Source organism: Lepidochelys kempii, chromosome 12 (assembly GCF_965140265.1).
Source record: "Lepidochelys kempii isolate rLepKem1 chromosome 12, rLepKem1.hap2, whole genome shotgun sequence".
Lineage (NCBI taxonomy): Eukaryota > Metazoa > Chordata > Testudines > Cheloniidae > Lepidochelys > Lepidochelys kempii.
The window spans coordinates 23,045,279-23,070,657 of record NC_133267.1 but is presented as its reverse complement, the minus strand read 5'-3'; the positions used below and the strand labels follow the sequence as shown (position 1 = coordinate 23,070,657).

General features: G+C 40.0%; 1 protein-coding gene across 1 annotated transcript in view; it reads right to left on the bottom strand.

Annotated features, from left to right (window-relative positions):
- Positions 1-4,244: 4,244 nt before the first annotated feature.
- TDRD12 (tudor domain containing 12) overlaps positions 4,245-25,379 on the bottom strand; it is a 119,960-nt gene continuing 98,825 nt past the window's right edge. The window contains exons 27-32 of the mRNA XM_073307859.1: positions 20,467-20,630; positions 15,025-15,073; positions 6,877-6,990; positions 6,624-6,777; positions 6,459-6,525; positions 4,245-4,504 (exon numbers count right to left, since the gene is read on the bottom strand). Of these exons, the coding sequence (XP_073163960.1) occupies positions 4,416-4,504; positions 6,459-6,525; positions 6,624-6,777; positions 6,877-6,990; positions 15,025-15,073; positions 20,467-20,630 (637 nt within the window). The 3' untranslated portion in view covers positions 4,245-4,415. The remainder of the gene's footprint in view (positions 4,505-6,458; positions 6,526-6,623; positions 6,778-6,876; positions 6,991-15,024; positions 15,074-20,466; positions 20,631-25,379) is intronic.

Below are 25,379 nucleotides of genomic sequence, written 5' to 3'. Positions count from 1 at the left end.
TCCATGCAGTGGCAGAGAAGGAATTATTTGAAAAAATTACACTGAAATTTGTTTTGTTGTACAGGTTCCAAAACTGATGTTCAAAGAGGTGTTTGGTGCCAATTTCTTTGTTTCTACCTGCTTAACTTTATAAGAAGACAGTTAAAACAACTTAAATATTTCCTTGATATTGCTTATTCATGGTAATTGTTATAGTTGCTACAGGAATAATATGCAGTTGTGAATGGGAGAAGAGATGGTTCATGTGATCTCACATGGACAGGTTTTGTCTCATCGATTCCAAGGCTAGAAGAGATCATTGTGATCATCTAGTCTGACCTCCTATACAACACAGGCCAGAGTTCTTCCTCGAAAAAATTCCTAGAATGTATCTTTTAGAAAAGCATCCAATCTTAATTTTAAAATTGCCAATGATGGAGAATCCACCACGAACACTGATAATTTCTCCAAGTTTTCCTCTTAATATTGTATGTAGAATACTGTAATAAAATTATTCTGTATTTACAGTTTATATGACTTTTGTTTCAGGGTCATTTAAAACACAATTAAATAAGAATCTGTATCAATGAAATGTGCATGTCTTTTTAAAGCAAGCAGCATGGCAGGTGCAAAAGGGGCTCAACTCCAGTGTTTACCCTGCCTCTCCTCCTTGCTCCAAGCAGAGACCACTACCAAGCACCTATTGTCAGCCAGGTCGGCTGAAGATGGAAAGGCAACCATCTCTTAGGAGCAATCCCAGATCCTCAGTAGCAGGAGCTACAGCAAGATGACTTTTGTAGTTCCAAGATCCCAGTGACATCTATCAGTTTTCCTGATGCCGCTGCACTCTCCCTGTCCATCATGCTGTTCAAACAGGATTATATCAATGTGAACTAGGAACCTTTTAATTCATGCCTGCAGCCTCCACACAGGGGAGTTACTACAGGGCAGCACTTTGACGTGCACTGCTATTCATGCTCTCATTCTCCAAACAGCAGGCAGCATAGGCATGCCCTTTGTCTTCCCTTATTATGTTACACATTTATTTAGATTATAACCTCTTCAGGGGAGGGACTGTCTTTTTTTTTGGTCTGTAAGAAGTGTGGCATATATTGGGCTCTATAAAAATAAAACTACACTAAAAACGTCTATTCTAAGGAAAATATAGGTTTTTATGCAAGCATCTTAGTATTTTTATTGGTATTTCAAAACAAAAATCTCAATTACACTTATAATGCATTACTTGTAAAAAACACATCAGCTACTTTAAGACTACAATTTCCTCTTAGAATGCTGAAAATAAAACCTTTCCCTACAGATCAACTTTTTTTTGGAAAGCAATGATTTTCCTCCTAATTTTTAACAGAGCATAAATCATCATCTTTGTTCATCTTATTTTTTGTGCATCAGCATTGTGACTATCAATTTCATTAGCACAACTGTGACACTGGGTAGTTAATTAACTGCTGTTCCAGAGCAATAAAAGGTAACTTGCATTCTTGTATGTTAGTACTACAAAAAAGTCTCCCTCTATAGATAATTTCAATCCAGAGGAACCATAGGAACATTCCACCAGTTTCACATCTTTAAAAGCTGGTTTGAGCACAAAGTTTAACTACTTACAAGAGTAATTTACTTGTTTAGCCTTCCACAAATTACATTCCTTAGAAAGACAAATTCATGCAACATTCCTTAGGATCTACTTTGCATATGTATTTAATTCTTCATAGGGTAAACAGAATTAAAGGAGGAATGCTGAATGGTTATTTACCATCCTTTAAATGAAAACTAGTTAGTAATTAGAGTGGCTGAGAAAAAATATATTAAAAATGAGTTTTCAAAACATTTACATACAATCCCGTCAGCTCCTTCTCTTTATAACTATATATGATTATGTTAATGATCTTTGTAGGATTCCTAAAATTGAACAAAGTATTTAAATTGAATAGCATCTTGCATGTGAACAGTTCAATAAAACTTTACAAAGATTAATTTATGCTCCCTATACACCTGTGAGGTAGGTAAGCACATCCACTTCATGAAAATGTACCCATTTCATAGATGAGGAAATGGAGGCAAAGATTAAGCAACTGGTCTAAAGTTACACAGGAGGTATGTGACAGTTGGGAACAGAACCCAAACCTATCAACTCTAGCCCTGTGCTTTAACCACTGAATCATGCTTTTCTACAGCAGCATAGAACTGATCATTGAATTGTAATAAAACCTAGAGACGGAAAAGACATCACTCTGTTATATCACCTAATGGATCTACCTGCCAGTGCAGAACTGCTCTCTACAGCATATTTTCCAATCTGCTATTATAAAATATATTGAAGGGAAAAATCTTGCACTGTCAGGGAATTATCTAGATCAGGGGTGGCCAACCTGAGCCTGAGAAGGAGCCATAATTTACCAATGAACATTGCCACAGAGCCACAGTAATATGTCAGCAGCCTCCATCCGCTGCCCACCCCCCCTCAGTGCTTCCCACCCACCAGCAGCCCTGCCAATCAGCGCCTCCCCATCCCTCCCCACGCCTCCCGCCTGCTGCAATCAGCTGTTTTGCCATGCGCAGGAGGCTCTGGGGGGGGAGGACTGAGGGCATAGCATGCTTGGGGGAAGGGGCAGGGACCTTGGGAGAAGGGGTGGAGTGGCGGCAGGACCTGGGGCAGAGCAGGAGGTTGAGCAGTGAGCACCCCACAGCACATTGGAAAGTTAGCATCTGTAGCTCCAGCCTCGGAGTCAGCTCCTATGCAAGGAACCTCTGAAGAGCCACGCGTGGCTCCAGAGCCACAGGTTGGCCACCCCGATCTAGATTATCTGACAGGTCATATCCATCTTTACAATAATGGTCAGCAAGATGGGAATTAAGTTCTATTTTTGAACAACATGTAAATTAACATTTTTTAAAAACATCATATAAAAATCTGAAAGTCCCTGCACTCAAATCTGAGCTCAACTGTATAAGCCACCTTTTATATCAGACTGTCAAAATAGTTACAAGTCTTAATCTTTTAAAATATACATCTAACTCAGTACCTTTAAGCTATTACAATCTTACATTATGCTGCAGTTTTCCACTGAGCAAAGTAATATTTGGGACAAGCAAAACAAGCTGATAGTTAATCTTTATGCTTCTATTACACTTTACCCTACAAATGTCTGTTACATAATTACTAGTGTAAATTTGTTACTACTGTAGCTCTCTTGGTTCTTGAAGTAAAGACAGCCACACATTCCTGGCAGCATGTTCAAGAGTAAAGGTATTACTCTTGGTGTCCTAGCTAAATCACAACTGGACAATTGTTTTCCACCTAGGTAAAATTCCCTTGTAATTCAATCTTTGTCCTGAATAGTTGTGTTGTATTGCTGGGGGCTGTTTAATGGCTGCGACCTTCAATATTAGAATAATAATGTGTGATTGTGTGTGCACGCACACACACACACACACACAAATCTAGTTAATGGGGTGATTTGGGATCTTTAGATGAAAGGTGCTAAATAAAATGTAAGTAATGATTTTAATGCTGAGCAGCAAGACCTTACAACTGGCCTGTGTGAAAGGGAAAAAGATTAATTTATTCCTTATGGTCCTTTTTTCTCTCTCAACCAATGCTCAAGAAAAGCACCATCTAACACCAAATTGACATCAAGAGACTAAATCCTCTATCCATCCATCCACAGACAAGTAAAGCAGGAGCAGCAGCAATGCAACCTTTCCCACTACCTCAATATACCTCAACTCTAATCTGAAAGGAGGTTTGAGAGGTTAGTTGAGTCTCCAGACCCATTTAAAGCCTGACCTTGATGCAGAACTGTCAGCAAAGGTACCAGTGGTGCCAAAGTGATATTGATTCTGTGACATACATACAGCATCAGTTCACTAGGAATTGGTCTTGGAATCAGCACTTCATTTCACTGAGGCCAGTGAAAAATCATAACATGGCAACAGTTTTAAATGGTTAATACAGACTAAACATGCATCAGTGACCTAGAAGTTCTGCAACTTATTACCAATCCACTAAACCAACCATTTGCTCCCCATACCCAGTTTAGTCCTTTTCTTTATTTTTGCTATCTGGGCAGCACAGTTTTTTTTATACAGTACACCATCAATAACTGACAAAGCTATTTTAAAGTAAATTAACAAAAAACACTGAGGGGAACATACATAACCTTTCTTCTTGTATGGTATAAAATATATCAAATTCAAGTATCCAAAATAAATCAAACAACATATTTTAATACAATAAAAGGGCTCTGTTCACTATTATTTTACTAAACAAATTAAAGACTTGATCCTGCAGCCCTTAAACTCTGCAATTAGTTCCACAGAGTTTAGAGGAAATACTCATCTGAATAAGGACTGCAAAAAAAATCTTTAATAATCATTCTGGGTTGGGAGAAGAAAAGGGATTGATATTTATCTGCTGGCTAGTCATCACTCTCTGTTCCACTATCTTCTGAGGATTCTTCCATTTCTTCTGTTATCAATGCAGCAGAATGATGTGCTTTTTGTGTACCTACAATAATGAAGGGGGAAATTGTAGTAAATCATCATGTAAAACAAAAAAAAATAGATTATAATATATTTTGATTAAGTAGTATGAAAAAAATGTACTGTGGACTTGTAGTTAAAAATAAAGCACACACTGGAGAAAAAAGAAACTGATGAAAGAAAATAATGGCATGCAGGAACTGGTGCTCTGTTAAGGATGCTGCATTCAGGATTAGAAGCAAGACTCATTTCTCTAAACCAATTCAAAAGAGCCTGAACTTACCTGGTTTTGGGAGGTTGTGTGTAAATAACTATTTGATCTAGATGCTTAACAGGGGAAAGAATATGTTATACATCAAAAGTGAAATTAATATCCATTAAACTTGTACTTTAGGAGACAGAAAATAGAATTAAATTATTTGGCTGTGATACAAGCTTAAAAGAATGTTTTCCTAACCAGCTCTGTGAACTTTGAGCAATAAGGTGAAAGAGGGGTCCACTTTCTTATGGATTTAGAACAGTGGGCAAACTACGGCCTATGAGACGGTCCTTCCCAGCCCCTGAGCTCCCAGCCGGGGAGGCTAGCCCCTGGTCCCTCCCCTGCTGTTCCCCCTCCCACATGGCCTGAGTCCGCCGCGCCACCAGCACTCTGGCTCGCCATTCCTGCCGGGCAGCATGGGAGGCGTGGCTGGCTCTGGCGGCGGGGCTGCAAGCTCCTGCTGCTCTGAGCAGCATGGAAAGGGGGTGGGGAGGGTTGGATAAGGAGCAGGGGGTTGTGGGGGCAGTCAGGGGACAAGGGAGCAGGGGGCGGTTGGATAGGTGTGGGAGTCCTGGGGGAGCTGTCAGTGGGCAGCGGTGTGGATAGGGTAGGAGCAGTCAGGGGACAGGGAGCAGGAGGGGTTGGATAGGGGGTGAGGTCCTGGGGGGCGGTTAGGGACGGGGGTGTGGATAGGGGTTGGAGCAGTCAGGGGACAGGGAGCGGGGAAGGTTGGATGGGGTGGAGGTTTGGGGTGGGGTCAGGGGATGGGGCGCTTGGATAGGCTTGGCAGCCCTCGGGGGCCTGTCTGGGGACTGGGCTGTGGCCAGGGGTCGAGGCAGTCAGGAGACAGGGTGCAGGGGGAGTTGGATAGGGGATGGGGTCCCAGGAGGGGTTGGATGGGTCGGGGGTTCTGAGTGGGGCAGGAAGGGGCGGAGGCCAGGCTGTTTGGGGAGGCACAACCTTCCCTACCCAGCTGTCCATACAGTATCGCAACACCGATGTGGCCCTCAGGCCAAAAAGTTTGCGCACCCCTGATCTTGTGTATGCCTGTTTAAAACAGGGTAAGTAAATGTCCTTCACACATCAGGACAGAGTGAAATTAACCCTTTCCTCTTCAAAGAAATTAAAGTAAGAGACTGATATTTTGACTCCTAAAGGAGAGAGACTTTTGGTAGGGAATAAGTTTGTTCTGCATAATTACAGTTTCAATATAAAAGCTTGTTTTAATTCCTCATTTTCTTGAGTTTAATCAATAAATTTTCAACCTGAATAAATGCTTTTGGGTATTTGCCAAGTAACCAAGTATATCAAAGGTCTTTGAAAAAAAACTTCAAACCTATCTATCACTGCTTAATGTTGGATAGTGAGAGAGTTTAACTCTTTAGGTCTTTGAGATCAGTATCTATACAACAGAATCCTACTAGTCCAGATTGCTTGAGCAATATGAGCAGGAACAAATGAGTACTGAATGATCTTTTAAAAAGTTACTCTAAAAACATTGTCTAAACTGCAATGTACATGACCAAAATTAACGATATACAGGCAAAAAAAAAAAAATCTCCTGTCAGCAAAAGGTTTTTGATAAACATTAACGTTTCTAGCAGTGAGAACTACCTATTCTCAGGTAAACAGCAGTATGTAAACTTAAATTAGATAACATCAATGACTTAATAGTTTGCTAACGAACTTATGTTAACACCGATAATTGTTAATGTCTTACCAACAGGAAAGGGGCTTTTATCTTCAAAATCTTCCCAGTGTTCAAAATCAAAAGACACATTAGGATTCTGTTAACAGAAATACAATGGCTAACTATATATATTTCAATACATAATGTTAATACTTTAAGAATAAATATATATTTTAATTGGTATTTATAATTCACCTTATGCTTTAGTAGACGGCACCAAAATTCCTTCTTGTCTTTTGCAAGGATAAGAACAGGTTCTTCATTCTTAATCACACAAACAGACTTTCCTTTAAGTATGTTTGCATGCAACTCCATGTCAGCCACATAAAATTTGTCTCCTGAAAAAGCACTGTATTTGTTTAAACAAAATTGTTAGCTTTTTTTGGCAAATGAAATGGAAGCTGGTAAGACATTTTATTTTTCTATGTATAACATATTTTGAACCTACCTGAAAACAACCTTATCTCCAAAAAATTCACATTTATAGTCACGTATATTTCTTATTTTTATCTTCATGGTAACAATATCTTCCTTTTGAAACCATTTTATTTCTGGATAGAAACTAAAATTTTAAAAAGACTAGTTAAATTGAACTTATTTAAGTTTAAAATATGAACACATACAAAAGTTCTAGGCATACTAACAATAACTGAACTCATGATCAATAGGAATATCACGCATCATAATAAAATAGAAAGAAAGGTTAACATACCACCTAATAAGTATAACAATTAAATATACCCTGCCACTTTACTCAAAACCCCATTTCAAACCCTCTCCTCCAGAAAAAGATGGTTACTTTACTTATGTAACTGATTCTCCAAGATGTTCTGTGCATGTGGATCCCACTGTGCACCCTTTGCACAGGAGACCAGAAAGTTTTATCTAGCAGTGTCTATTAGGACCATGCATGTGCCATGCATGCCCCCAGATTTCATCTCCCAAGGACAAAAAGGGCAGAATGACCCCACCCACTACCCAGATGGGAAGACTCTTAGGTGTGGGAATGGACGGTCATTTGTGGGATCCACATGCACAGAAAATCTTGAAGAAACACAGTTAGTATAAGGTAACCAACTGTCCTTTCTTCTGAGTCTCTACGCATATGGCTCCCACTCACAGTGATTAGCCACAGTTTTATCTATCTGGAAGTGGAAGCTTAGAGATCATCTGAATAAGGACTGAGAACCACCCTGCCAACCTGGGCAATTACCCTTGATACTACCACCGTGAGTAACGTTTGGCAAATGTATGGACCGAAGAACACACTGCTGTTTTACAGATTTTCATTACTGAAACATGCTGCTGAGGACTACAAGATTCTGGTTGTTTGCACTGGAAGATCTAGTTAATTAAACGGACACAGTGTCCTGATATAGTCAACGATCCGTTTGGACAATCTCTGAGCTGAGATCAGTCTCCCTTTGGTCTTGCTACCACAGGCCACCTGTGGATGATCATCAAAAAGATCTTATTCTATTCTTATTCTATTTACATAATACAAAAGAACTGTCCTGGCATCCAGGGTCTTAACACTACTCTGTCTGCATGAAGAATTTGACATGAGAGCTTGAATTTCACTTTCTGAACTTACATAATTCCTACTAGGAATGCCCTGATCGATAAATGATAGCAGTAGTAGACACAAGAAACACAACTGACAGGGTCACAGTAGCATTACAAGGATAATTTGAGCCTTGTCCTGCCTCACCTTCCATAATACTCTGGGAATTTATTATTGCTCAAGTACCATCAGACAGAAAAAAGCTAAGTGAGCTCCCCAAACCTTCTTTCAGGTGTTGGTAATTGCTGTCTTGGCAGACATCTGATTATTAAATGGAATTCCCTGACATACATTGCTGGAGTTTAGCCATTAATGAAGAGACAAAACAATCTCCTAAGGGAGTCTTACCTGTTTTCCCCATGCAGTGAATGCTTGAGTGATATACTGATTTGATCCATGACTGTAGGGGACTTAGTCTGAATCTTGCAAATAGCATCATGTAAGTTAACAATGTCATGTGGCCTAACAGCCAAAGACAGAGCCTTACTGAGTTTTGAGGGCTAGCTTGAATCTGTGGGATCAACTGAAGGAGGAGGACTCCAGAGTAGAGAGAGAGTAGACATGATCCCAGTTTCACAGCAAAATGTAAGGTAGAACAGATTATTTAGTGCAAGTAGTTAGCATATATTGTAAGGGACCATTTAAGGTAGAATGGCCCGTTAACACTGAAAAAGCTAAACACTACTAAGTATTTATAGAAATTATCTTAAACTCAGTTAAAGAGATGTAGGTGGGACATTCAGTTGTTCCACCTCTCTGCCAAAGGGCAGTCAGAAGGAACTGGGGAGTGGACAGGGTTGCTCCACTCTTTATGACCTCAGGAGTGGAAATGCAGGTGCATGTCCCCTAGTTGTCACTGCTGAAGAAAACTTTCCAGACTCTTGTGCAGAATGCATATGCACACCAAGAGTGGGATCTACATGCACAGAGACTTGAAAAATGTGCCCTAGCAAATAAAGTCTTTTTCAGTGTGATGCAGAGGCAGGCTTTTTTGTACTTAGAGTGAGGCAGCAAGCTGCAAAGTCAAAGTGATTTCAAGAAAGAATGCCTTACCAACCTCCCATTATAGCGAAGGAGGACAGTCAAGATCATGCACCTCTGCTGATCTCACCATCATGTGACAGGTGGGGGGAGTCAATATTTCATGTAGGCTGGTCCCAGAACATTTAGGGCTTTGTAGGTAAAAACCTTAAACCCCTCCAAGAAGAGGAAAGGCAGCCAGTGCAGATCAGGGAGCAGTGTGGGCATGCACTCCCAGTGAGGTACACCTTTTACTAAGTAGGCTGCTATATTCTGCACCACCTTCAGTATCCAAATGAATTTACAGTGTAGACTGTACTGCAATAATCTAATTTTAAGGTAACAAAGGCATGAACAAACAGCAGCAGAGTCCACATCTGAAAGGCAAGGTCATGTAACTTCTTCGCCAGGAACAGATGGAAAATGCATATTCCCGATCGCTGTTGTAAAGTGCTTATCTAACAAGAGCCACTGATTCAAAACTACCCCAAAGTTGTGAACTTGGGTAATGAATGACAGACAAACCCTATTAATCAGTGGGACTGTCTACAATCTCCTCAGGCTGCTTCTCCCAACCTATTGTCAAAGACTGTTGACGCTCATCTGTCCCTGACTGCTACCCCATGCTGCTCATCCATGTGGGCAGTAACGAAACTGCCAGGTCCGACCCAAGCAGGTCAGTAGTGACAACAGGGCTTTGGGTGTGAAGGGGAAGGAATCAGGGGTGCAGGTGGTGTTTCTGGTCATCCTCCTGGCTGAGGATAAGGGCCTAGGTAGGGATAAATACAGCCTGACGATGAATGCATGGCTCTGCAGATGATGTTGATGTGAAGGCTTTGGCTTCCTCAACTATGGGATGCTTCTCTGGGAAGGAAGACAGCTAGGAAAAGATAATCCCACTTACCCAACAAGGAGAAAGGCAGCTCCGTACACCACCTTACCAACCTGGTGAGGAAGACTTTAAATTAGGTTCAAAAAGGGAAGGTGACAAAAGCCCACAAGTAGGCATAAAAAAGGTGATGATAACATAGGGGTAAACGTTGGGCGGTGGGAAATGAAAATTACAATGGGACACAGGAGCAACAAGAGGGATAACAGAGGGGAAAACCTGTTCAACATCTTAGATGTCTATACATAAATGAGGGGAGTATGGAGAACAAACAAGAAGAACTGGAAGTATTAGTACATACGCTAAATTATTATTTAATTGGTATCTTTGAGACTTGGTGGGATAAATCTCATGACTTGGAGTATTTGTATAGAGAGGTATATGCTGGTTCAGAAAGGACACGCAGGGTAAAAAGGGAGGAGGTTTTGCAGTACACATCAAGAATATATACACTTGTTCTGAGGCCCAGAAGATAGTGAGAGGCAGACCAGCTGAAAGTCTCTGGGTGAAGGTAAAAGGGGAAAAAACAGGGCTGTCATCAGGGCAGGGGTCCTATTATGGAAAAATCAAATCAGGAAGAGATAGATGAGGCACTTCTATAACGAATATCCAAAACACAAGACCTGGTAGTAATGGAGGATTTTAACTAACCAGACATCTGTTGGAAATGTACTACAGCAAAATGCAAAATGTCCAACAAGTTCTTGGAATGTACTGGGGATAACTTTTTATTTCAGAAGGTGGGGGACATAATGAGTGGGACAGCCATTTTAGACTTGATTCTAACTAACAGGGAGGAACTGGTTGCAAATCTGAAGGTTGAAGGCAATTTGAGTGAAAGTTATGATGAAATAATAGATCTAATGATTCTAAGGAAAGGAAGGAGTGAGAGCAGCAGAATAAGAACAATGAACTTCAAAAGAGCAAACATTAACAAATTCAGAGAACTGGTAGGTAACATTACATGGGGAAAAAATTTAAGGGATAACGGAGAACTGGCAGTTTCTCAAAGAGACAATATTAAAGGTGTAACAGCCAACTATCCCGACGCAAAGGAAAAGTTAGAAGAATAGTAAAAGGCCAGTATGGCTCCATTAGGAGCTCTTTAATGACCTAAAAATCAGATAGGAATCCTACAAAAAGTGGAAACACTGACAAACTGTTAAGGAGTACAAAAGAATAGCAGAAGCATGTAGGGACAAAATCAGAAAAATTAAGGCATAAAACGAGTCCCACATAGCAAGGAACATAAAAGCAACAAGAAAAAGTTCTATGAATACGTTATGATCAATAAAAAGACGAAGGAAACTGTATGTCTGTCTACCTGGTGTGGAAGGAGAGCTAATAATTAACATAAACAAGGTTGAGATGTTTAATGTCTATTTTGCTTCAGTGTCCACTAAAAAGGTTAACTGTGACCAGATATTTAATACAATCATTATTAACAGGTTAAAGTATATTTTGATAAGTTAGATGTACTCAAATCATCAGGGCCTGATGAAATATACCCTATGATACATAAAAAAATAGTTGAAGCAATATCAGAATCATGTGAGAACTCATGGACAATGGGTGAGGTCCCAGAAGACTGGAGAAGGGCAAACATAGTAACTGTCTTTTAAAAGGTTTCAGAGTAGCAGCTGTGTTAGTCTGTATTCGCAAAAAGGAGTACTTGTGGCACATTAGAGACTAACAAATTTATTTGAGCATAAGCTTTCGTGAGCTACAGCTCACTTCATCGGATGCATTTTCCACTGAATCTTTTAAAAGGGGAGCAAGAGAACCCAGGGAAATATAGACCAGTCAGCCTCACTTCAATACCTGGGAAGATATTGGAACAAATTATTAAGCAAATAATTTGTAAGCACCTAAGGATAATAGTGTAATCCTTAGTAGCTAGCATGGATGTGTCAAGAACAAATCATGCCAAACCAATCTAATTTCCTTCTTTGACAGCATTACTGGTCTAGTGGATAGAGGGAAAGCAGACAATGTGACAGATCTTAATTTTAGTAAGGCTTTTGACAGTGTCACATGACATTCTCATAAACAAACTGGAAAAATGTGGTCTAGATGAAATTATTATAAAAGTAGGTGCAAAACTAGTTGAAAGGCCATACTCAAAGAGTAGGTTTCAGAGTAGCAGCCATGTTAGTCTGTATCTGCAAAAAGAAAAGGAGTACTTGTGGCACCTTAGAGACTAACAAATTTATTTGAGCATAAGCTTTCGTGAGCTACAGCTCACTTCATCGGATGCATTCAGTGGAAAATACAGTGGGGAGATTTATATACATAGAAAACATGAAATTGGTAACACCCACTGTTTCATGTTCTCTATGTATATAAATCTCCCCACTGTATTTTCCACTGAATGCATCCGATGAAGTGAGCTGTAGCTCACGAAAGTTTATGCTCAAATAAAATTGTTTGTCTCTAAGGTGCCACAAGTACTCAAAAAGTAGTTATAAATGGTTTGCTGTCAAACTGGAAGGGCAAATGTAGTGGGACCCTGCAGGGGTCAGCTCTGGCTCCAGTACTATTCAATATTTTCATTAATGACTTTGATAATGGAGTGGAGAGTATATTTATAAAATATGCAGATCACACCAAACTGGGAGGGACTGCAAGCACTCTGGATGACAGAATTAGAATTCAAAGTGACCTTGACAAATTGAAGAATTGGTCTGAAATGATGACATTCAATCAAAATAAGTACACTTAGGAAGAAAAATATCATATGCACAACTGGGCAAGGGATAGCTCAGTGGTTTGAGCATTGGCCTGCTAAACCCAGGGTTGCGAGTTCAATCTTTGAGAGGGCCATTTATGGATCTAGGGCAAAAATAAGGGACGGTACTTGGTCCTGCTGTGAAGGCAGGGGACTGGACTTGATGACATTGAAAGGTCCCTTCCAGTTCTATGAGATAGGTATAGCTCCATATTAAAACTATGAAATGGGGAATAACTGGCTAGGTGGTAGTACTGCTGAAAAGGATTTGCAGGTTTTAGCGGATCACAAATTCAGTATGAGCCAACAATGTGATGCAATTATGAAAAAGGTTAATATCATTTTAGGACATAATAAAAGTAGTGACATATGTAAGATCTGGAAGGTAACTGTTCCGCTGTACTCCGCAGTGGCCTCAGCTTCAGTACTGTGTCCAATTCTGGGCACCACACTAAGGATAAAGTGGAGAGAGTTCAGAGGACAGCAACAAAAATGATACAAGGTTTAAAAAACCTTACCTATGAGGAAAGGTTAAAAATACTGGGTATGTTTAGTCTTGAGAAAAGACGACTGTGGGGGACTTGATAACAGTCTTCATATATGTTAAGAGATGTTATAAAATAGGCTGATGATCAAATGTTCTATGTCCACCAAAGGTAGGACAAGTGGTAACAGGCTAAGCAACGAACAGAGATTAGATATTTGGAAAAGCTTTCTAACTATAGTTAAGTACTGGAATAGGCTTCCAAGGGAGGTTTTGGAATCCTCGTCATTGGGGGCTTTTAACAACAGGTTGGCAAATGCCTATCAGGGATGGCCTAAGTAAACTTGGTCCTCCCAAGGCACGGAGAGCTGGACTAGATGACCTACTGTGGTCCCCTCCCCGCCCTTAATTTCTATGGTTTTATGATCATTTCGGTCATGTATGGATTGAGCTTCAGCCAGCTACCTGTCATCCACTCCCCAATCTCCACTAGACACAGGCAAAGGCCCTTCACTGCAATGTCAGAGTGAGACCAGAGTGAGACAAAGTTTGATGTGGTCTGAAAATGTCATGCTTCCATTTCTTATCACTGACTTTCACCAATAACGTCACATCACGCTGAATAAGAATGACAATAGCACTCTGCAATATGACACTCCAGAGTTTGTACAGAAGAGCAGCTATTTTCCCCAACTAACCACTAAGATGTTTCTGAGAAAAAAAGAAGCCACTGAAGGAGAAACCCATCAACTCTCACTGAAGTCTGCAAACCAGTCAAAAACACCTCATGATCAATTATACTTGCTGGCTTTCAACTGTCAGGAAGAATAAGGGTCCAAGGCACAGGTTGTGGCACAAGCTTTTCTCAGCAGCTACAGTATCTCAAAGAGCGACTTTGACTCAAACTGACAAAAGATTTAGAATTCATGCCCCCAGGATCTTGCTCTGTCTGCATGAAAGTACACAGCTCAAACTATACCTGATCAATCTTTTCCACAAAGCATCACATAATTATCTCGTAATGAGAGGTACACAAACCAGCAGCAAAATTTGAATGAACTAGACTATCCACAATGTATTTTTTGATGTCTGAGTTTTGCCTATGCAATCATAGAAAAAAAGGACCTCCTCTTTGCCTCTCTCACCTAGCCAAAGTATCAGAATTTTAAAATCTTTCTTCTGCATCCAACCAGCTTTGGCACAAGATTACAGTAATTATTTTGTATATATTCAAGGAAAGGGGTCTTATTCTATGGACTCTAAATTGCTATGCTCATTTATAGTGTTGAAAAAAATTTCAGTTATGTTTCTGAAAGAATCTTTTTAGGGAAAATAAACAAATTCATCTAATTAGAAACAAATAATGAATGGGGAAGGACTGGGTTGACAGCTCAGAGGATTTCTGATGGGAGAAAGTCTTTAATATCCAGGTTGACCATTCAAATCCAGCCCAGGCTCGCTGTGACCAAAGCTGATACTATCTTATGAGGCTCGCTGTGACCAAAGCTGATACTATCTTATGACTGTTTGCTGACTGATGTGAAATGAACGTTTGTTTCAATCCACTTCCTAGTGTGGAGACATTACATGACAAATATCACCACATAACTGGCATCCTTATTGGCAGTCTCAGAACATAAATCAAAATCTGAATGGGCAAGGAGAACATGGTAAACTTACACCCTTAGTAGTTCAGGGTTGTGGCATAGTGCTGAAAGCAGAGAGGAGTAACTAGAACTACCACTGTATTGTACCTGTTGTGTGGGTAAATTGAAGATTTCAATAATCAGGATTGTCAAATCTCACACCTTTCAGGAGCACTAAGTTCACATTAAAAACTGAAAGATGAAGCAGATAACACATTTTCTCACTACAAAAAGTTTGCATTAATACAAATTTAAATTCCAGTACCATTTACGATGCTGTGTAGATTCTTCTGCTTTAAGTTCAGATATAGCATCTAAATTAAAAATGATATATTTTATTCAGCATATAGTATTAATTTACTCCACCAAAGTTATCTATATCATGTAAATTTCATCGTTGAAATCTGTTCCAAGGTGAAGAAGAGAGAATTCAATGGTATCCAAGTTAGGATTATCAAATATTTATTTTCTTTCAGACTGGCTATTACTATTTTGGGATGTTTTTAAATCCATTTACATGCAAACTACGACGAATCACTAATTAAAAATGAAACCACTGCATTTTGCATTAAAAGGTACCAAAATCAGACCCAGCACTATTGGACAAAAGGCTATGAAAGAAGAAAAATGCACCATGCAGCCATAAAGATATTAAAACAATCTAGAACAGTACCCAGCCCTGTACTGAATTTAACTCTTCAAATTATGGGATTTAGTAATTTGAAAAGAGGTCACACATGGCTTGTAAAACAGCACAGAACAAATTCATAGTGCTACTAATATAAACAGAAGAGGAAAATGTACCCAACCTTATCTGAAAATTTCCTTCCTTTTAGTAATAAAGAATACTTACGATGGGTACTTCAGCGTGGTTGCATTTTGGAAGCAGAACCAAGTAATTGGCTGCAGGAGAATATTCTGATCCCTGAAGTACATGCCAGTTGAGACAACTTCCATACACAGGATAATTTCATCCGATATTTCTAACTCAGTGATAGTTGACATTTTTCAAAGTACAGTTAGCACAATTTCTCCAACTACAGAGGATGGGAAGAATTTTCCTTAACAAAATAAACTTCCTCTGCAGCGTGGGGCATAGGTCACTTGCTGAAGGATTCTCTGCACCTTGAAGTCTTTAAACCACGATTTGAGGACTTCAATATCTCAGACATAGGTAAGGGGTTTATTACAGGAGTGGGTGGGTAAGACTATGGCCTGCGTTGTGCAGGAAGTCAGAGTAGACAATCATAATGGCCCCTTCTGACCTTAAAGTCTATGATTCTATGTACTTTGCACGTCAATTTCTATCTCTAGCTGATTCCATACTGTCCCCTTATTTCCAAGGTGGGCCACATTTGTGGCCCTATTATTCAAAGAAAGGTAATTATCAGGTAAACTTGGATAAATTTCCTATTATTCATTATACTAAGGTCCACAGATCTGTTATGATGGGATTTCCACAACCGCGCGCATCCAGAGTGAGAAGCAGCAGCATTCTTTTCACTCTGGATATCCAAATATTAGGAAAATAAATACGCTCATCTTCACCTTAGTAAGGCATTATGGTTAGGGCTGTCAATTAATCGCAGTTAACTCACGCAATTAACTAGGAAAATTAATCGCACTTATAACAATAGAATATCAATAGAAATTTATTAAATATTTTGGATGTTTTTCTACATTTTTAATATTGATTTTTTCACAGTGCTCACTTTATATTATTTTTTGATTACAAATATATGCACTGTAAAAATGATAAACAAAAGAAATAGTATTTTTCATGTCACCTCATACAAATATTGAAGTGCACTCTCTTTATTGTGCAAGTGTAACTGCACTCAAAAACAAAACAGCGTAAATCTTTAGAGCCTACAAGTCCACTCAGTCCTACTTCTTATCCTTCCAACTGTTAAGACAAACAAGTTTGTTTACATTGATGGGAGCTAATGCTGCCCGCTTCTTATTTACTATGTCACCTGAAAGGGAGAACAGGCGTTCACATGGCACTTTTGTAGCCAGTGTTGCAAGATATTTACATGCCAGATGGGGCATACGAATGTTTAGCATATCTGGCATGTAAATATCTTGCAATGCTGGCTACAAAAGTGCCATGTGAACGCCTGTTCTCACTTTCAGGTGACATTGTAAACAAGAAGCAGGCAGCACTATCTCCTGCAAATTGTAACCAACCTTGTATGTCTGAGTGACTGAACAAGAAGTAGGACTGAGTGGACTTGTAGGCTCTAAAGTTTTACATTGTTTTGTTTTTGAATGCAGGTTTTTTTGTACATAATTCTACATTTGTAAGTTCAACTTTCATGATAAAAGAGATTGCACAACAGTACTTGTATGAGGTGAATTGAAAAATACAATTTTTTTTTACAGTGCAAATATTTGTAATCAAAAATAAATATAAAGTGAGCACTGTACACTTTGTATTCTGTGTTGTAACTGAAAATGCAGTGAACATTCAAAAATATTTAAAATAAATGGTATTCTATTGTTGTTTAACAGCGCCATTTATTGCGATTAATTTTTTTAATCGCTTAACAGCCCTAATTATGGTGTAGAGAAAATTTCTGCCACAAACATCACTGGTTGAAGACTGGATGACCAATTTGTAGAATTTGGTGAATTTCCACACCATTGGCCACAGGACAGCTAACAGATATTGCTATAGGAGATATAGCAGTCTTCTCTGCCCACAAGACTGCTAGTACTCCCAAAGATTGGCTCTGATGTTTAAATTGATTTAAACTTGGGGAGTAAATGCTATGCCTGTGCTGCTTCCTGCGGCTCCCATTCGCTGGGAACAACGAACCACAGGCACTGGGAGCTGAGGGCAGCCGTGCCTCCGGATGGTCAATGTAAACAAACAATCTCATGGCCCACCAGCAGATTACCCTAATGGGCCACGTGCTGCAGGTTGCCCACCAGTGGTGTAGAATATCATTTAATGTCATGTATTGGGGGTAGCTGTGTTAGTCTGTATCCACAAAAACAAGGAGTCCGGTGGCACCTTAAAGACTAACAGATTTATTTGAGCAAAAGCTTTTCGTGGGTAAAAACCTCACTTCTTCAGATGCATGAAGTGAAAGTTACAGATGCTGACATAAATACACTGACACAAGAAGAGAAGGGAGTTACCTCACAAGTGGAGAACCAGTGTTGACAGGGCCAATTCGATCAGGGCGGATGTAGTCCACTCCCAACAGTAGATGAGGTGGTGTCAATTCCAGGAGAGGCAAATCTGCTTCTGTAATGAGCCAACGGAGGCTCTCTGTACTTGTATGAAGTGAATTGAAAAATACTATTCCTTTTATTTATCATTTTAACAGTGCATATATTTGTAACCAAAAATAATAATATAAAGTGAGCACTATGAACTTTGTGTTCTGCATTGTAACTGAAATCAACATTGAAAATGTAGAAAAACATGCAAAAATATTTACTAAATTTCAATTGGCATTCTATTGTTATAAGTGTGATTGTGACTAATTTTTGTAATCACGATTAATTTTTGTGAGTTAATCACGTGTTAACTGCAACTGACAGCCCTAATTATTACATGTATATGTATATGTTAACCTGAATATATTGATCAACAAACCTGATGCAAATCCTCACAGGAGTAACAGGCTTCTTAGCAGGCCCAGACATGCTATCAGATGGGGGAGGGTCAGTAAGACCAATACAGAGCACTATGAAAGAACCTCTGTGGAGGGGAAAAGGTTCAAGCAAACATTTCCCTCGGGGTGGGAAGACAAAGGAAGTCAGGGTTTAAACACTGACATTCACACCACTTGCTAATCAACAAAATGAACTGACACCTTATTAAGGCAATGCTTGCTTTTGCCTTTTTGGGACTCTCTAGAGTTTGCAAGACTTATCCTTGAGCAGGCTGTGAGGGTTTCTCCCCTCTGTGAGAATGCTCATGCTCCTGATCTAACCTCCCACAATGGAGTTGCCGCTTTATGCATGTTTTGAGGACCTATACCTCTCTCCAATTCAAAACTCTATGCCATACCAGTGCAAGGGTTGGTGGCTTACAGCTGCAGGACATAACTCTGCCTTTTAAGCCCATATCCTAGCAGAGCAAGGATTGACAACTTGTGGCTGCAGGGAATACCTTGCCTTCCGAGGCTCCTGGAAAGCCACCTATAGCACCTCTTGGACTTGGCTCAATGCTTGCAGGGCTTCACTGCTGCCTAAGTGAGGGGCAGAAGGAGCCTGCTCACACCCAAGAGGTGCTGTATCAGAGAAGCCAAAATTAGAGCCTCAATACTGCAATAACTCCTCACCTCAGGAGAGGGAGAGAGGAGCTAGAAGTCAAAATGAAGTCTCTACTGCAAGAAAAACAAATAAAAATTAAAGTTATAAACCAAAATGATCAGGAAAAATGGAACCATCAACTTGTTCTGTCACAGGAGGCAAAACTCTGGTGGCCTGAGCTGAAGGACAGGACTTTGTCCTGGAGCCTCCAGTAACATTGGAATGCCTTTGAAATCCACAGTTGGGAGGTACTACACATTAATATTGAATGAGGAGAGCAGCTGTGCAGCAGAATTGGAAGAATCCCACATTAGTGTACATTACCAAGTAATCTACAGTATATCTACTGTATCTATTGCTTCACTGCAGCAGTTCAGAATACTAACATATTGCTAGGGACCTTTGTTTTCAGATCTTTATTTATTTTTTCTTCTGAATTTATTGGTTTATTACTACAACAAAGACTGGTGAAGATTGGTGGGAAAAAAACTTAGTTTTTCTGGGCAAATATCGGGATTTATTTTGGTGGATGGAAGGATGGGGGAAAGAGTAGTCAGTAGATTAATACTTTGATTAATGGAATTAAATGTGGTTTTCTGCCAAACTAAAACAGAACTCAAAACAAAGCCACCTCTGAGTTTAAAAGAATATATCTCTGATCTCCAAATAAAACTTTTCATTTGAATAAAGAGTTTACTGTTGTAGACTTAGAAACATTAGCCTATAAATATTTACATTTAATAACTGGGCCACACCATTTGCAGCACATACACTCTACTTCATCCTTTTCCCTTTTTTGTAAACTTTCAAATATTGCCTTGTGTTCTGAAATGTATTCTGATACAGATTTTCATTTTCTTTTCATTTCAGTGTGCCAGATCTTTAAACCATTATCTGCTACCAGCTTGAAATGTGTACATGGTGGGCATGAGATTCATCAGTACGTTCAGATGAGCACCTACGTCAGAGTTTGTGTGCATACCTCTTTGTTTATTGTGTGTATCTTCTAGACTAATACATAGCCTTACTTCAACATGAGCTGTAGCTCACGAAAGCTTATGCTCAAATAAATTGGTTAGTCTCTAAGGTGCCACAAGTACTCCTTTTCTTTTTACACAGACCAATGTATCACATAATACGTGTATCTCATGAAATGTATTGGATTTTCCTAACAAGCTATTTTTATATATTTGAATGATACAAAAGTACAGTGAAAAAAAATCGGAAAAACACAAATGATACTTTTTTTAAAACCTGGGACTTTTTTTTTTTTGGTAAAAAGCAGTTTAAACTGGAAATGAAGATGTTTACATATTGCATACATTTTTCAGTATGCCATAATTTAAAGATTCAACCTTCACCTATATTTTATCTTTTCATGGAAATTTGTTTTTCAAGTTTTCACAATTTACCAAAAAATGGTAGAAATACTTACCACACTGATTATTTTCCAAAATCATTTGAGAGCTATTGCAAATGTCTGTGAAATTTTCTCCCATTAATAAGCTATGTGGACTGGCCACATCCTGTTCCGGCACACTCTGCCGGCTGTCCACATCCTGCTCCAGCACACTTCTTTTGGGTGTAAAAGAAAGCACTCTGAAAATAAGAAAAGCTTCACTATTCTGTGGCAGTTAATAGTATACTATAAGTATCTTTGATATATATTGAAAACATAGTAAAAGCTTGTTAATATGCACTTTTGACATTCTGTAAGCATCAACATAGGATTACTGAACTTAGGGGAAATTTTCCACAGAAATTGAAGCAAACAGAAAATTAAAGAGCTTTTATTTTGGTGGCGGTGACTATACTGTATTCTGTACCATAACCATGATAGCTATCATTAACATTAGCTTGTATATGAAAGGATTGAAAGGTAGCCAACAGAGCTAGGTGGAGAATGGTAGAAGACTGAGATGTCAAAATCTGGTTCTGTTCCAATTTGGAATGGAAATCAAAACTTCTGAGATTCTCCATGAAATAGAATTACAGTTTCCCATCCACTTCTGCCAAGAGCCCTAGACTATAGTCTCCCATTTGCAAAGAGTCTTAGGGTCCTGGGACTCCCAAGACTTCCAGACTGAGCTCACCATCAACCCACCAGGCAAATGAATGAGGAACTGGGACTCTGGAAGCACATGCTGACTAAGAGCCGCGTGGGCAAGCTGTCAGGTGACCAAGCAGGTTTCTGGCAGGCAGAATTCTGTGGTTCCACAGAACGTTTGTATTTTAATGAATTGACAGATAATGACATAAAATAGCCTATGAAAATATAATATGATAGGTAGAAACTCGCTCAGATTCTAGAAAATTGTGCCCCTCCAAACTATTACAGTTTTTGAGAAAATCAGAGCAGTGGATAACAAACAGGCAGATAAAATTTACTTTGTTTACAAAATAGTCTTTGTGACAAACATTAGCTTTTGTAAAATCTAAGTCACAGAGCAAGAGGTAGGATTCTGTCATGTAACAAACATTGCATAAAAACAAAACCATGCGCAGAAATAAATGATCAATACTCAATATTAAAGGAGATTAATAGCACTGCCCCCTCAAGAACCCATACTAAAACTGGTATTAAAATATTAATAATCAGGAAAAAAAGACTTTAGTAGAGAAAAGCAAATTTGTTGACACTAAATTTTTTGGGTTAGTTAAGACTGAAGACTTGAAACCCAGGACAGCTCTGATCCCTCCTCTGCCTTTCTGGACAAAGACGAATTCAAATATACACTTAAGAACCTTTAGTCTGAGGGAATCAATTGTATGTTTTTATATCCAAAAGATGTGAGATCTTTTGAGAGCTTGTATTTGATAGGATTTTTCAAAATGGGTGATTGGATTAAGAAGGGATGGGATGGAGCCCTTAGATCCTTTCATCTATTTATCCCTGGTTAAGAGAGACCATTCTCTTGAGAAGTGGGATATTGTGTCTCCTAGACTCAGACTGCCATGGTGTGCTCTTAGGGGTTTTGCTGACACCTCTGGATTTACTATCTGAGCCACAGTTTTCCTGGCCATCCTAACTTGGGAATGTCTGTGACTAGTACTTCTGGACAAAAGGAGCATTTCTACCAGTTAAGACTTCCTGTGCCTTCTCAAGGCACTTTATGGCAATAGGAAGGACTGATTTGGTATGGATGCACCATGTATCTTATCCAATTTGTCTCCAAACCAGGAGACATCTGGTTTCTCACCTGTACTGCAACTGGAGTTTCAGATGTGTTGCCCACATGCACATTTCACTAATGGTGTATATGGAATCTATGGACTTCAGTTCAGAGTCTTTTGGCCAGCAGTGTCTGTATGGTGCTCATGTACCCCGAGAATCTTTGTGCTTAATGACAAGGGCATAAAAGGGCAGAGCATGCCCACCGCCTCTCAGTTTTGTCCCAACTGCAGAATCCTGAGTAAAGGACTCTGAGGTCGAGGAAATGGATGACTAGTTGTGGAATGTGAGTATATGGACAAAACACCTTGAACTCCTCCAGTTATTGTAGATATGTGACATCTCATTCTCTTCAAGTGAAAGGATGCAATGGCTGAGGAAGCTTAGAGTCTTCAGAAGAACATGCTACAGCACAGCCTTGCAAACACAGCACTCAGCTTGCAGGCTTCAGTAATAGCACTGTTTTGTGAACATGTGAATGGATCCTCAGGTGGCTGCTTTGCTTATGTCAGAAATATGTGTGTTTCTTAACAATACTGCTGAGGCTGCTTGAGTCCCGGTGGAGTGATCTCAGAGGGGGTGTGATCTCAGATTGGCCACTCCACAGCAAGTCCTCATGCAATCAAAAATCCAGTTCAATAGTCTCTGGATTGATATGGCTTTGCCTTCGAGCTTCTCTGTAATGGAAGCAGTCTAGGTAAAGACATGAACGGTTTTGTTTGTTCTCTGCAAACAGAATGCCTTTCCAACATCTCAATTGTGCAGAGTGGCTTCCACCTTGGAGACATGAAGTTTTAGGAAAGAACTCTGGCAGGTGGATTTGTTGGTCAAAAGAAACTCTACGACTACCTTTGGAAAGAAGTTTGGATATGCTCTTAAGGACACATTGTCTGGAGAGAAGACTGCATAAGAAGTTACTCACCTTGTGCATAACAATGGTTCTTTAAGATATGTCCCCCTATGAGTGTGCTTGCATTCCTGTGCTGCTGATTGGAGAACTTCGGTAGCAATGTCCATTAAGCCCGTACATGGGTTGTTTCTCCTCATGCCTTGCTACAAGGCTAGTCAGCGCACATGAGCTAACACCCCTCCGTTCCTTCTCTACTGCAGAGTCAATGACAAAAACTCTGAAGTAGAGAGTAGGAAGGTGAACTGTGGAGCATCCATATGGACACACATCTCAAAGAACCATCATTATTGCACAAGGTGAGTAAATTCTTCTTCGAGCAGTATCCCTATGGGTGCTCTACTGTAGATGACACCCGAGCAATATCCCTATTAGCAGGTTGGGACTTCAGAGTCAGATCAGTTACAGATGACAATACTGTGGAGCCAAAGAGAGCATCAGAGGCAGAGTCCCCAGTGATCACATAATGTTCTGCGAAGGTGTGGACAGACGCCCATGTCGCCACTCTATAAATTTCTGAGATAGGAACTATCAGGGTTCCCCCCCACACACACGCACACACTGAACTCTGGGGTACAGATGTGGGGACCCGTATGGAAGACCCCCTAGGCTTATATTCTACCAGCTTAGGTTAAAACTTTCCCCAGACACAAATTCTTTTCCTTGTCCTTGGATGGTATCGCTGCCACCACCAAGTGATTTACACAAAAATTCAGGGAAGGGACACTTGGAATCCCTATCCCCCACAAAGGTAACCTGGCTACCCCATGTCAATTTATGTAGTACATACAGGCTATGTTGTCTGTTAGGCCTCTCGTGTGAGATCCTTTGATCGGGGGGAGGAAATGCACACAGGCATTCCTGACCGCCCTTAGCTCAAGGAGTTTGATGTAAAAGGATATCTCTGTATTGTGAGGTCATTTAGATGCGAACCCCATCTTATGAGCAATACATCAGTGGTGAGAACCAACAATGGGGTAGGTGGTTGTGAGAAGAGAATCCCTTTGCAAATGTTGGCTGGGTCCTTCCACTAATCTAAGGAGTTTTTGATCCTGGTGGGCGGTGACAGGGGTTTGTCTAGTCTGTCCCTCTTTGATCTGTAAACTGAGCTGAAGCACATCTGGAGACATTGCACGGGAAGCCTGGCCTGATGTATTACCCTTGTGCCCGTTGCCATATGCCCCAAGAGTTGGAGGCAGTGTCTGGCTGATATTTGCAGACTGCTTTGAATGGTCTCTAGGAGTGTGGCCAGAGACAAGAATCTATGTTGAGGCAGGAGAGTTCTGGCCTATAACGAGTTGAGGTCGGTGACTATAAATTCCAGGAGTTTCATTGAGAGTTGATCTGTAGTCCCAGTTCTGTGATTCGGTGAGCCTCTTGGAGAGGCCAGGTTCTGAGGAGGCAATCATCCAGATAAGGGTAAATCATGATCCCTTGGGAGTGTAAGTGTGTGGCTACTACTGTGAGAACTGTGGAAAATACTCTCGGGGCCGATGACAGCCCGAAGGTGAATACCCTGTACTGGTAGTAGTCTTGTCCTAGAGTGGATCTGAGGAATTGTCTGTGAGTTGGTAGGACTGAAATAAGAAGATGTCTTGAAGATTGTCATAAATATAAAGGGAAGGGTAAACCCCTTTAAAATCCCTCCTGGCCAGAGGAAAAATCCTCTCACCTGTAAAGGGTTAAGAAGCTAAAGGTAACCTCGCTGGCACCTGACCAAAATGACCAATTAGGAGACAAGATACTTTCAAAAGCTGGAAGGAGGGAGAGAAACAAAGGGTCTGTGTCTGTCTGTATGCTGCTTTTGCCGGGGACAGAACAGGAATGGAGTCTTAGAACTTTTAGTAAGTATTCTAGCTAGGTATGTTAGATTATGATTTCTTTAAATGGCTGAGAAAAGAACTTTGCTGAATAGAATGACTATTCCTGTTTGTGTGTCTTTTTTGTAACTTAAGGTTTTGCCTAGAGGGATTCTCTATGTTTTGAATCTAATTACCCTGTAAGGTATCTACCATCCTGATTTTACAGAGGTGATTCCTTTACTTCTATTAAAAGTCTTCTTGTAAGAAAACTGAATGCTTTTTCAATGTTCTAAGATCCAAGGGTTTGGGTCTGTGGTCACCTATGCAAATTGGTGAGGATTTTTACCAAACCTTCCCCAGGAAGCGGGGTGCAAGCGTTGGGAGGATTTTGGGGGGAAAGACGTGTCCAAACTACGTTTCCCAGTAAACCCAGATAAAGTTTGGTGGTGGCAGTGGAAATCCAAGGG